Below are 12976 nucleotides of genomic sequence, written 5' to 3' on the forward strand. Positions count from 1 at the left end.
TGTACACATATCGGCCACAGCAGACCATTGTGATAAACATTTGCTCAACTACTTCAGTGTTGGAATTGCCATTTTAATATGGTTGGATTGAAAACACTCAGATATCAATTACTTACCTTATTATTTTGGCAAGTTACAGACGATCAATCGTGCTGAGTTATCGATCCACAAAGAGTAAACAAAGGATTTTTCTTCACATCAAAGGGGTTTGAAACTTTTTTCAGTGAATAAAGATTTTAAAAATGAACATGATCTGTAACCTTCAGCATGGAGGAAGTAATACAGGGTGGGTGCGTGAACAATTAAATTCGTTTATATATTGATAAGAAAATAAGGTAAAATCGGTGCTCTGAAACGTGATCGCCGAACTTTCGGTAACTGAGTACCTTCTTCAGGGCAAGCATATTCAGTTTAAATCAGATTTAGCTAAAATCAATTAACCAGTTCTCTCTTCCGAATGCTTTCTTTATCGTAATTAATCTCCACTCTTGCATTAATTGTCACTAACTTTGATAAAAATGCAAAAAAGGAAACAAAAGAAAAGGGCGCGTTATCACGCCCCAATGGAAACGCCGCTGGTGGCGCACTTGCTGCATACTGAGACAAGAACTTGTATATGCACTTTGTATTTTAATTGTTACTGTGGTTGTATCATGCTTTTTTCGGAACCAATAACTATGTTTATTTTTTATTATTACTGTATCATTTTGTGGGATCTTTGCCAAAACACCTGTCCATTAAGAATTTGCGGCGCGTGTATAAGCCACGCCCTCCCAATTCCTTAATGGTAGGTTCCACGCACGTGACAACAATACAAGCTATGATTGGTCAGCAACAGCGGCAGCGGGGAACTCAAATCGAATGAATGGTTTACCTCAGCTGTTCCATTCCACGCGCATACAAAGATCCACAGAAAGTCAACAAAAGATTCTCTTTATATCGAGCTCATGCTCTCAAATTGTTCATGCAAAATGCTTTGTATGTTGCATTCTGTTTTAATGAGACGGCACGAATTCATTACCAGTGGCCGAATGACGTCGACCATGCTTTAGAGGCAGCTTGAAATTGGTGGAACGTTCAGCAGTTAGGCCTATTAGTACCCGTCGTGCAACGACAGAAGAAAGACGTGGTTGTGAGTTTTAATCAGCAGTGTGAACCTCGGAAACAAAGTCAAAGTGAACATCATCATGTCTTTCGCCTTCAGTAACAATACCCTGAGTTATGACCTGGAAAATTCACAGAACGTTGGCCCTCAGACAAGGAAGACGAAAAGAGAAGATCCTGGACGTGGAAATGGACCTCAAGCTTGCAAAAGAGCCGCCCTTGGAACGCTGAGCACCAACGTGATAAACGTTACGAGAAAGCAGCCATCCCGCGCTGCCAAACAGGTGGGGCCAGGTTAAGCCATGTCATTCATGTCCTCGAAAGTTTTCATCAGTCAAGACTATTTTCAATTGGTAGTTTTGTATGACAAACTGTGCCATTCAGTCTTCAACTGAATTTTTTGTTCTCATTGCAGTCTGTCGTCGATGGCTCCTACGGTTTCCAGGACGAGAACGCCTTTGCCGGGCCACAGGCGGGAAAGTCAACGGGGGGATCTTGTGCCTTGGCGCTACTGCCCAGCGTGGCTCAGCCCAGCTTCGCCATCCACGTCGACTCAGAGTCTGCCCCGTCCCAGACGCGAGTCCACAAGGAACAACAGCCGGTCGAACTACCCTTAGATCCCATTGTCACTTCATTGCCAGCTGTAGAAAGACCACCCCTTAGAACTGTTTTCAGTCTAGATGAAAGTGGTAGGCATAAATACACAGGGGGTCTAGCCTCCCAACATTCACAATTTGTCATGTTTGTTGGAAAGATTTTACTGTTTAAAAAGGCTACACCAATTTGAAGAATTACTGAAAGAATTAATATAGGCCTAGGCCCAGTCATGCCAGTTGTGGGCAGAAGGAATAGCTTGGTGATCATGGTGGTAGGGGGAATGGTTACCCCCAGAACTGCGTGGTTTGTCCTCTGCCGCATTCCTACAAGGGAACGCGGCGGATGATGAACGATAAAAAAAGGAAATGTGATGAAGTCTGCGATTCATCTTGCAAAATTTCCAATCCCAGCACAAGTTGACCAGGTGTTTGTGTTATCACATTTACATAGGCCTAGCCTAATTTTGGTTATGTATGTTTTATTACATTTCAAATTTTTTGTGACTTTTTGGCCAATCCGTAGCATCTCCCATGGTCCTCGACACATCACTTAACGAGGAAAATAGAACACCAGCAACAGTAGAGGAAATTGACAACTTGGACGGCGTGTTTGGAGTTCCGGAGTACGCAGAAGACATCTACGAATATCTCCGAGAAGCAGAGGTACTTTATGTGGGCAGTAATTCAGTTGGTCTAAAACCAGCACTTGACATCAAATCTGCTTTCAGTCAGTTGATAACAGTGAAAGAGTTTTATATCTGTCACCTGCATGTAAGACCTCGCGCACAGAGTCCATGAGCCATGATGACAGAAAATGTATATTTTTCAAACATAATTTTAAATATTTTTTCTCTCCTAAAGGAGTGTTTCTTCATCAGATTTATATGTTTTTGTAGTTTCCAAAACATAACAGAGGAAGATAAGCAATGGCAGGATATGGAACATTATTTAATTTTTGTTACCAGCACTTATGCTGTCCAGCAAGCCTGGGATCAGGTACCCCTTTATTACATAAAGTTCTTTCAGATAAATAACATCTATGTGAGCATGACCTCAATGATTTTGGGGCTGAGCGCATAAATAAAGGTTACTACTTGTGTCCATTGTCCATACCTGGCAGCACTGGGTTGCCTACAAGACCAGCTGCCAACATGAAATCCTCATTAGCATAACATTAGGATTACTCTAGTTAAACAGACTTATCCCAGTCACTGAGGGAAATACTTGAATGCATGTGCTGCAAGGAGTTTTTCCATCCCCCCCACACAATTCTGTTCCCAGGTGGGTCATGCTCAATAGCTACACCTTCCCTTTGTTGAGAAATAAGTCACATAATTTTACATTTCAACTGCAAGTCCCATGAAAGAATGTTGTATCCCCAATCCCGATGCCACTTCCTTGGTTACAAAGTCTGTATCAGGTTCAATCTTTCTTTTTTTCTACAAAATTGAAAATGTTTTCCAGTCTCAGATTCATACCATTCCTACTTTCTTGCAATAACTGATCTTAAATGAAGGAAAACAGCAAATGTGACGTAATTTTGAATCGGGAAGCATAGTTGCAAATGAATGATGGTACACATGTGTTCTCGCACTCGTGCCCTTTTCACACATTACTGTGTGCATGACGTATTCACTTGGGTACTCAATACCATTCAAAATGACAAATGCACTTTGTAGAATCTCAGCACTTGAAAGCCTCCAATTTTTGTTATTCCCGCCCCGCTGCAGCTGAGGCATGTCCCCAACCCAGGCTACATGCGCAAGCAGTCAGACATCAGCCCGGGGATGCGCTGCATCCTGATTGACTGGCTCATTGAGGTTGGAGAGGAGTACAGACTTCACAACGAGACACTGTACCTGGCCGTCTCCTACATCGACAGGTTTCTGTCCCAGATGAAAGTGCTTCGATCAAAACTGCAGTTAGTGGGCACTGCTAGCATGTTCCTTGCGGCGTAAGTGGCTTTTCAGACCAAGTGGGAGGCCTGTGCTGAATATTTGATTGATTATCATTGGATATTTATTTTGATTTAAATATTCATAAGTGAGATACTACAAAGTAAATCAGGAAGAATAGAGAAAAATGGTCACCATCAATCCTAATGTCTTGGCAGAACTCTAGCCATAATGTCAGGTTACTGGCAACTTTACAATCCTGGCAAGTATAGCAATAAAGAAACTCCTTCTCTAGCAGATTGGTTGACCAGAACTTTGTCAGAAAACTTGAGTGTTCAGTCATTCAGTCTAACTAGCAGGAACTGGCCAGACATGAAAAGGTGTGTTCAAAAAACAGGTCATCATTTACTTGTTGATGAATTTTGCTTGGGCACTTCAGGGCTAACTGTTGCTAGGTGTGCAAATGTTTTCAACTAGGCATTGTGATTCATGGAAGCTGCATGAAACTCTGTCTTTTGCTTAGAAAAATGTTGGCTAGTCCCCTTTGAGAAGCACCCTCTCACTGGCTGGAAAGAATGGCTACGCAGCCATAACGTGAATTCATAGTCATTTTTGAATAAGTGAAGTGCTGTTCCCACCAACGGAGCTCTGACGTTGCTAGGAAAATTACGCCCTTTCCTGGTCTAGCTCATCGTTAAGAATTTTGTACTAGTAAATGAAATGGATGAAATTTGCTGGACAATTACTTCAGTTTGACAACATCAAAATGCAGTAAACTTGACTGTTGTTGAATTCATGCATAAATGATTTTTTTTCTTGTGATTTTATTTACAGCAAATTTGAAGAAATCTACCCGCCTGAAGTCAACGAGTTTGTCTACATCACAGATGACACATACACCGTCAAGCAGGTGCTACGCATGGAACATCTCATCTTGAAAGTACTGTCGTTTGACGTCGCCGTGCCAACAGCCAATGCCTTCCTCCCAAGATTCCTCAAGGCATGCAAGGCAGACTCCAGGATGGAACACCTCGCCCGGGTAAAAAAAAAGCCACAAAATTGTATTTGCCAAGTTACTTTTACATGGGCCTTGGTGCCCCTAAACTAAGGACATCTATCGCATTCATTTACAGGCGTTTGAAGGATTCTGAAAGCTGTGTGAAGGTTTTCAGCCAAAATGTTTACAATCCTTGGAACTCTTAGAACATTGGTCTCCAAAGATCTAATAGCTGGCACTGATAAAACAGTTGAAATGGGGTGTGCTGGAAAGTGTCAATTTGCTTAACGGAGAATGAATTATAGATATTCTTTGCAGAGATTGGTAGCTTGTCTCTCATGTAGTGTCTCAGAGAGCAAGGGCTCAACAGTGTAATGAGCAAAAGGAATTTGCAGATTAACAAAATTAAAAACCGAAAACATTTCCTTTTTTTTATATACAGTATTTGGCCGAGCTGACGCTGCAAGATTTTGAGTATGTCAAGTTTGTTCCATCAACAATAGCTGCAGCTGCCGTCTGCCTCGCCAACTACACTCTCAGTGGAACGGCCTGGGTATGTGTACTGTGACTTGACAAGTCAAAATAGCAAAACGCATATGGAGTGCCTCGTCTGAAAAAATAAATGGCCTCAAAAATAGAAGTTCCATTCCAAGGAATAAAAGCATGAAATTATCATAGCATATTTTGTAGCCCATTTTCTTTAGACAGTACCTACATCAGGAATACACCTTCACTGATCAAATGTAATTGGAAGCGTAAATTTAGAACTTGATTTGGAAAAAAATAGTGGAGTAACATGTGACAATGTTTTGTCCATTTAAAGATAAATGCTTCGTCTCTCTCTGCTTGCAGACGCCAACTCTTGAGAAGTACACCGGCTACAAGTTGGACGACATTGCTCCCTGCGTTCGCAATCTTCTGAAGACCTTCACCGATGCACCCAGCCAAGACCAGCAGGCCGCCAGGGAGAAATACAAGTCACCAAGGTGAGCCTATACCCATCTTTGGGCATGCTGATTTGGCCCTGTAAAGTGCTATACTGTCATAGGTGTAGATATGAAGGCTGTATTGCATTCATTACTATATTACAACCATTTAGATAAATGGAAATGAAAAGGGCAATATTTCATTGCTATTAATTCGGTCTTGCTAAAAAGCATACATGTTCCTAGCCTGTGAATGCCATCTTGAACAAATGAAAAATTGACCTACATAAAAAAAAACTGCTTGTGTTTGCTCAATATTCTTATAACTTTGCTCCACAAACTTGTTTCTTCTCAGGTATAATAGTGTTTCCATGATTGTGCCACCGTCCGCACTGCCCTCGTGGTTATGAGGAGTATGGCAGATGCCAAGAGGCAGGGGTAATGCTAGCAGAGCCAATGAACTGACTAGGAGCTTCGGCCAATCAGAGTAGCCAGAAATTGTATCCATTTTTAGCGGCCATGCCATGGGAATGCCCCGCTTGAGTGGACAAAGCTGATTGCCAGCTCCCAAGGGCGTGGCAAGTTTAATTTTAAAGAGTCAGTCGTGCTTGTGTCAGGGCCACCAGATCTTATCTGAAACACTCAGGGTGACGCTATTTTAAAAACGTTGTACAGAACCTAGCTGTTTTATGTACCCCCCAGATTTCTTTTTAACCATTTGATGAAGTTTTGATGAATTAATTCTCACCAAGTGCAATTGGTTGATTGCTTGGGTTTTTCCGTGATTACAGCTGAGATTTTGTGAAGGTTTTTTTGTAAAGCACTTTGTAAAGTCACTAGCAAAGATCAGCTGTGATTACAATAAACACTGCCCACTGTGAACAGTCTAAATGTAGCAGCCATCCCATCATGCTTTGTTTCCTGGGACGAAATTATGCCAATTCCTAGCACTGATTAGAATTTTTTAACGAGCTTTTTATTAACAGGGAAGTTTTAAAAGTAAACATAGAGCAACCATGTTTTATAAGAACTCGTGTAACAAAATTGTGTGGAAGTTTAAGCTTCAACAACTTCAAAAGATTTTTAATGATTGAAATGAGCACTTGTATGATTTGTATTCATTGATGAGGTAAAATGCCATTAGAATATCACTCATTTCACAAAACAAAAGAAAGTGAAAAACTCATAACTACTTTCAAGAAGGTTTTTTTTTATTGTATCTTGCTGTGTACATGTACATGTCCCTGCAAAAATGTTTCCTTGTACATGTATTGTGAATGTGTCTGGTATTTTTAATTAAGTTTTGTACAGAAAGCGTGGCTAACTGATCCAATATTCACCTGAACTTTTCTTTGTATTTTCTTTTATATGAAAATTATACATTGAACAAATGGCACACATTTTAAAGGTTTTATTTTAGCAGATAATTTCAAATTGTTTCTAATATGTGCATACCAATCATCGAGCAAACAAGATATTTCTGTCACTGGGGGGTTCTCAGAGCAATTTAACATAGGGTGTTTCCTGTTAAATCGACGGATAAATGGTATATGAATAAACATGTTTTTATTGAGAGTACATTTATGCGGATGCTTTTTGGTTTCATATGTGTCAAGTGTTCTAGTCCATAAATAATGAAATTTATCCCAGTTTTAGACATGACAAAGACCCCATCAAGTGAAACATCACAAGGTCCTTGCTATAATGCGCACCCTGTAGTATTGATGGAAAACAAAGTCTTGGGACCTTAAATTTTCCTTGTAATAAACTTGACGTTTACAGTATTTACAGTATATTGTCTAGATCGTTAAATGTACTCTGAATGTTATGGTCATACCGTTTCCTATACCAGTTGGGGGAGGGGGCTAACAACGTCTCATACTCGAAATATTTGGCTTATCGAAATTAAGTTATTATCCTTTCAGTCACTCCTATTTTCATTGTTTTAAATGTAGCGTTTTTTTTTGTTGGGGGTTTTCTCGTCTCTCATCCCGTGAGGAAAGTTACTTCATTTGTATAGTCGGATGGCGTTTGGGTCTTCACTAAGTGCAACCGGAGTGCTACGAGTGTTACATGTACATATTGTATACAAATTTAAAGGCATTAGAGCCCCGAAAGTAAGGCTTTTTCGTTTTTAGTTTCATATTTTAAATCGTTCGTTCTTTTATGTTGATTCAGTCACAGAAGAATATGAGGAATTACTGAAAAACTTTCTTTATCGCCTCACCGCCCAACCCCGACCCCCAGAAACATTGGATCAATCCAATTCGCCCGATAAAAATGACGTCATGTCATTCATCACGAGAAAAACATTAACGCAGCTTTAGAATCTAAGATGGCGGATTGTCACTGAAATTTTACCGCTCCAATAAAATATTTTTATCTCCACAAAAGAATTGAGAACTTAATCGGCTGTAATTTTGCTTGAAGGTTAGGTATGTGACGGAATCGAAGGCCTGTGAAGAGCAGGAAGCTGGAAAATCGCGTCAGTATGCCAGGTTTCAAGCGTTTTCAAGGTAGGCCTAAGTTGTTGAACGATGTACATATGATCACGTAGGCCTAGGCCTACATAGCCTACATCATGACATATGTAGGCCGTAGGCCCCTGTGCTGTGCGAGATATGCTCCGATATCCCCCAGCCCAGTGGACGTCGTCTACATTGTATTGCGGCTCAGTCGTAGTGTAAATAAAGACAACGTCCAACCTGGTCTCCCTAATCACACTGCATGCAATGACTAATGCCGAGTCGCCCCAGACTACCGGTATAAAGAAACCTCCCTAGCCCAACCTCTTGCACCCGGAACCCTTTTTCCACATAAAGACCCCTCCTTCATTTTTGTACAGGAATAACAGGTGCGTAGGGCCTTCGTGCATAAAATGTGTTCAGTGCAGTGTTGTGCAAATTAATTATAGGCCAACTCCACCCAGAATTGCCTTAGAATGAAATCCATTCACAAAGGCAAAAAAACGTAGGCTTGCAATAAATTTGCACAAATTTGTGCAAGATTGAACATACATGTAATAAACAGCTTGCCATGGCGTAATTATTGAGGCACCATGCTCACAGTGTTACATTCCTTGCAGTTTGCAGACGGATTGAAGAGAGTCGTTTTGGGGAGGATGTTGGGAGAATTTTACATAATACCGCTTAGGATAACTTGCTACGAGATGGAATGGAGTACATGTATTCTGCAGGTGTCACACAGCCAAAGGGTTTATACTTCACAGCTACAGACAGTACACGTCGGAATCAGGCACTTTGGGGAATGAAGGAATTTACGAGGAGGACGAGTTGTTGGGGGAAAATAATTCTGAGTCCAAACAAACAACCCTGTTGAAAATGTTCTATTTCTATGTCTAAACAGATGACTTTGTAGCTGGCTATGCGGATATACAAAGTCACAGGGCAGAGAACAGCATATTTACTGGGGGTAGGCAGTCAACCCTGGCTCTGTAACCAGCTACAAGTTGGGATACTTGAGTGGTGGAATAATCTACAGTTGTGCCTGATATTGTCAGAAAATGTGACCTTTCTACCAAGTTTGACAGTTAGAGATGTCACGATATCTGGGTCCTGAGAGTAGACTTAAAGTGAGCCCTTGGCCCCAGAACCTAGCCCCAAATCCTCTTCCTAGAACAATTAGGTTTATCACTCGTTCTGTTGCCGGGCAACCAACCCCATCATTTTAGTTGTACCCAGAATCATGTCTTCAGAATAATACGGTATGAAGTGGGAGTTAATGTAAACCTTATGAGTATGGCCTGCACAGGTACATGGACCTGAATAAGTACGTGTAGCTTTAACATTAGGGTCAGTATAGTACCAGTATTTACGGTGTCTTGGCTTCCTTGAAAAAAAAAAGTGCAGGTGCACACTTTTTCAGATCTACCAGGACAACCTGTGCCAGAACATGCAGGGTTTGAGGATCCATAGCTCACTGTGTAGGTACCAGTACGTTGCTCCTGACAGATCTACTGTACCTAACATTTTCTTAGATGGGTGCATGAGAAGTGTGCACGGAGGTAAGCAGAATTACCTTGAATCAGCATCAGGCAAGCTGCTTGATCCAGGCTAGTTCTTCTCCCGCTGAGGTGGAAACCAGTCCACAGTACCATGATCCCCAATTGTCAGTCCAGATCCCAAGCCAAGCTGATCAGCCCCCATGCGTCAGGTCATTAAAAACTCTGAACTTTGATACATAAAATGTACATGTACATTGTGCACACTCATTTTAAGATTTAAACAAATACCTGTGCACAAGTGTACATGTATAGATGGCCCTTGGTGAAGGTGCCCGTTGAAAGTTACCGACACTGTCCAACTGCATATGCATGCACTACCTGAATTCTTGCTCATGAAGTACTTAAATGCCATGTTTCCTGACTCCGACAAAAACACAGGAACGCTCTAATTGCCCCGTCTGCGGACTCTGTCACTTACATGTAGAACTTTACTTGGAGGGGGAATGAGTCAGTGGGGAGGGAGTCAGCCCACTTTTTTTCAGTTGTCATCCTTCACGTGATTTACAGTACGTGGAGAGCTTGAGGTTTGCGGAGAGCTACTGGTTACGCATGTATTGCGAACATCTGTTCCAAAGACAAACATTTGCTCAGTTGTTGTGATAGAAGAATCTAGGTGTGATGGCGTGTGCTGTACCAGAATATGAGCCCACTGGGGATGAGAAAGTTGTTGAGGTAAAAGATGCAAAAGGTGAGGAAAGCTACTGTAGTGGTGGTTATAACAAGTCACAATTGTCGGTGGGTAATGTACTGTACATAGAAAGCCCATTTGTGAAGTTGTACACGTACCGTACATGTATGGATCTAGACATGAAGGTGCAGACAGTGACTCAACACACTTCAGTGTTGATTTGTAATTTTATATGCCAGATGTTGTGTGTTGGGGCAAAGTGTGTAGTTGGTTTCAACTTGTGTGCAAAATTTACACCAGTCACCCTCCTGAAGACGAACAGAGCATACTGTTCAGAACGTCGAGTGTTCACCATCGGTTCTTCTCAGAATCACACACTCATAAAAGAGATATTTTCTTGTACATGGTACAACCACAAGCCTAACCTACGTGTAATTTAGTACTTCCTCCATGCATAGCTTCAAGTCTTAACTTGTGTGCAATTTTCATGTGACTAGCCATCATATTTTCTGAGAAAGCCTTTGCACTTTGCTCGGTGATTAAAACTACCGGAAGTGCAGAAAGACTACATGTAGTCTGAGGAAGTTGGTTTAAATTGTTCATATTTGGTTCCAGTTGGTATTTACATGTATGGAAAATTGATGGGAGAAATTTCTGTTCAAAAGTTATGGTTGTTTTTGCCTGTGTCATAACTGTAGGTGAGCAGTTTTCCTCTTTTCCATAAATTTACAAAAACGTATCATTAATTTGCCTATTCAGCTGTACCTTGCTCAGAACACTTTGGGGCCAATTTTCATAGAGCTGCTTAAGCACAAAATTTGCTTAAACGTTGAAAAACCTTGCTTGACAAATCAGGTTACCAGCCAAAACTCCATGTGATGTATGTGGTTTTGGAATGGTATTCACTTGTCATTTAGTTGACATGACAATCACATAGATTTTAAGCTGGTAACCTTTGTTTTTTAAGCAAAGTTTTTTGCGCTCAGGCAAATTTTGTGCTTTAGCAGCTCTATGAAATTGGCCCCTTCATATGTTCATATGGTTCATATGTTAATCGATGAAGAGTCTACTATTTTGAAGAGAGTTACTACATGCACTTCTGATACATGTGTAGACCAGCATTGAACTTGGTAAATTATACCAATAAAGTACCATACATTGTACATCAGCTAGCACACCAGCAGCTTTCCATGCAGAACTTGCAATTAAACCTTTCTGCATAAATGTTTGCTGTCCTTCATAACAAAGAGGCATTGTTTTGTTATTATTTAATGAAACACAGATGTACATGATGTACATCTACATGTATGGAGGACTACATTTACAGGGTAATGTATATGCACTGGCAGTTGATCTGAAATGGAAACTGTCAACCCGCAAATAGAATTGTGTTTGAACAGTCTGTGAAGCTGTACAATAATATTTAGAATTATCCATCTCTTGTGAAAATCATTAGAATACATGTAGGTAATGATGCACACATACATGTACTGTCCAGTACTTCAATGCATCAATACATGTACAATGTATCTGTGACTCTTTTGACTGTTTTGTGGCATTCAAAAATGTGATGAATAATCTATTTGGTGATTTACTGTACATGTAATATTTATTCCACTGAAGCTCAGTTTTGGATTTCATTGGAATTGAAATGTCATTAGCTATCACGCCATTTTGATTACCAGTCTGTAGGGATGTACCGTGCATGCATTCCCTTGGGATCATGTGACAGGGACAGGTACCTTATGTACAAGCCATGTACATGTACATGTAAATATTATTTTACATAATGACCTAGCAGATAGGTACTTCAGATCAATTTGTCCAATGCAACATGTACACTTGACATTCAGTGCATGGTTCTGATCTAGTATACACATGTATGGAAATTGACCTTTAATTTCAGAATTCCATTGAAGAGTTAAACAAATTTAATTTGACTTTTTTCTTTCACTGGTACCTCTCGTATTTGATTCAGATTGGAAATGTCCTGCATGACATGCATACATGTACATGTAAGGCTTGCATTGATTGCAAACAGGTCCATGTACTTCTCCTTTAAAAACACAATTTCAGTTGGATACAGTTCATTGCGCTATGCAGACATAAGGATCCTTGAACAGCAAGTGTACATTTCAGGGAGATGATAATCTCCATGCATGACAAATAATTCTACCATGGCATTCTGCATGTATAGGGGCGACAGCTAATGCTATGCTAATGACCTTTACACAGTGCGGAGTGGCTAGCCAATAAACAGTGTGACAATTTGTTCTGCATATTGCTAATGCATATCATTATTGTCAGTTAAATTTGCAGTTTTTCCTTTTTTTTAAACACACAATGTGCAAATCTGATGTTATTTGATCACCCGCTGTTTATTTAGGGTTGCCAACCAGATTTCATTAGATTCAAAGTCTGATCTTTGCTGGAAGATCAAAGACTCATGTATTACAATTGCCATAGATGAATGGAAGTAACATTATATCAATGATTGAAACTGCTTTTGATGATTCCAAAAAGGATGGAAGCTGGTAAGATTGTTCTCAAGTTTTTACTTACAGAATTTGGACTAGTTCAAAGAAACAATTTTTCACAGTTTATATAGTAATATGCTCTTTATATTTGTCCCTGGAACAACGGGACCTTGCATTGTCCTGTGTACATATTTTACACCAGATCAAGTTCGTTCCCAGAAGCTCAAATGTACATACATGTACATGTACCGGTATGGTGGTATAGAGCTCTATATGTGTACATAAATATGTACACATGACTGCAGATGTTAGCTTGAGTGTTGCTGTAC

The 12976-nt window shown here is 40.4% G+C and overlaps 2 protein-coding genes across 10 annotated transcripts in view; both read left to right on the top strand.

Moving 5' to 3' along the window:
* The first annotated feature begins 869 nt into the window (after positions 1-869).
* LOC110976229 (G2/mitotic-specific cyclin-A-like) lies at positions 870-7098 on the top strand. Its single transcript, XM_022229327.2, has 8 exons — positions 870-1388; positions 1520-1793; positions 2224-2363; positions 3431-3654; positions 4430-4634; positions 5035-5145; positions 5445-5578; positions 5874-7098. The coding sequence occupies exons 1-8, from the start codon at positions 1188-1190 to the stop codon at positions 5926-5928; spliced, it is 1344 nt and encodes a 447-aa protein (XP_022085019.2). The 5' UTR covers positions 870-1187; the 3' UTR covers positions 5929-7098.
* Positions 7099-7817: 719 nt separating this feature from the next.
* LOC110976158 (putative phospholipid-transporting ATPase IA) overlaps positions 7818-12976 on the top strand; it is a 37102-nt gene continuing 31943 nt past the window's right edge. For 3 of the 9 annotated variants that reach the window (XM_022229215.2, XM_087133051.1, XM_087133054.1), the window contains exon 1: positions 10077-10230. In XM_022229215.2, the coding sequence (XP_022084907.1) occupies positions 10161-10230 (70 nt within the window). In that variant the 5' untranslated portion in view covers positions 10077-10160. Of the gene's footprint in view, positions 8035-10076; positions 10231-12617; positions 12705-12976 lie in introns of those variants that run through there. The other 6 variants (XM_022229217.2, XM_022229216.2, XM_022229219.2 and 3 more) reach the window with 4 other exon arrangements.

The sequence above is a fragment of the Acanthaster planci genome, linkage group LG02 (assembly GCF_054643075.1).
Source record: "Acanthaster planci isolate LZ-2023a linkage group LG02, COTS_SCS, whole genome shotgun sequence".
NCBI classification, from domain to species: domain Eukaryota; kingdom Metazoa; phylum Echinodermata; class Asteroidea; order Valvatida; family Acanthasteridae; genus Acanthaster; species Acanthaster planci.

Bases quoted from the DNA above. Each gene is read 5' to 3' on its own strand.
- LOC110976229 (XM_022229327.2), top strand. From the start codon at position 1,188: ATGTCTTTCGCCTTCAGTAACAATACCCTGAGTTATGACCTGGAAAAT. The intron at 1,389-1,519 runs GTGGGGCCAGGT...TTCTCATTGCAG, and splicing joins CATCCCGCGCTGCCAAACAG to TCTGTCGTCGATGGCTCCTA. The intron at 5,146-5,444 runs GTATGTGTACTG...CTCTGCTTGCAG, and splicing joins CTCTCAGTGGAACGGCCTGG to ACGCCAACTCTTGAGAAGTA.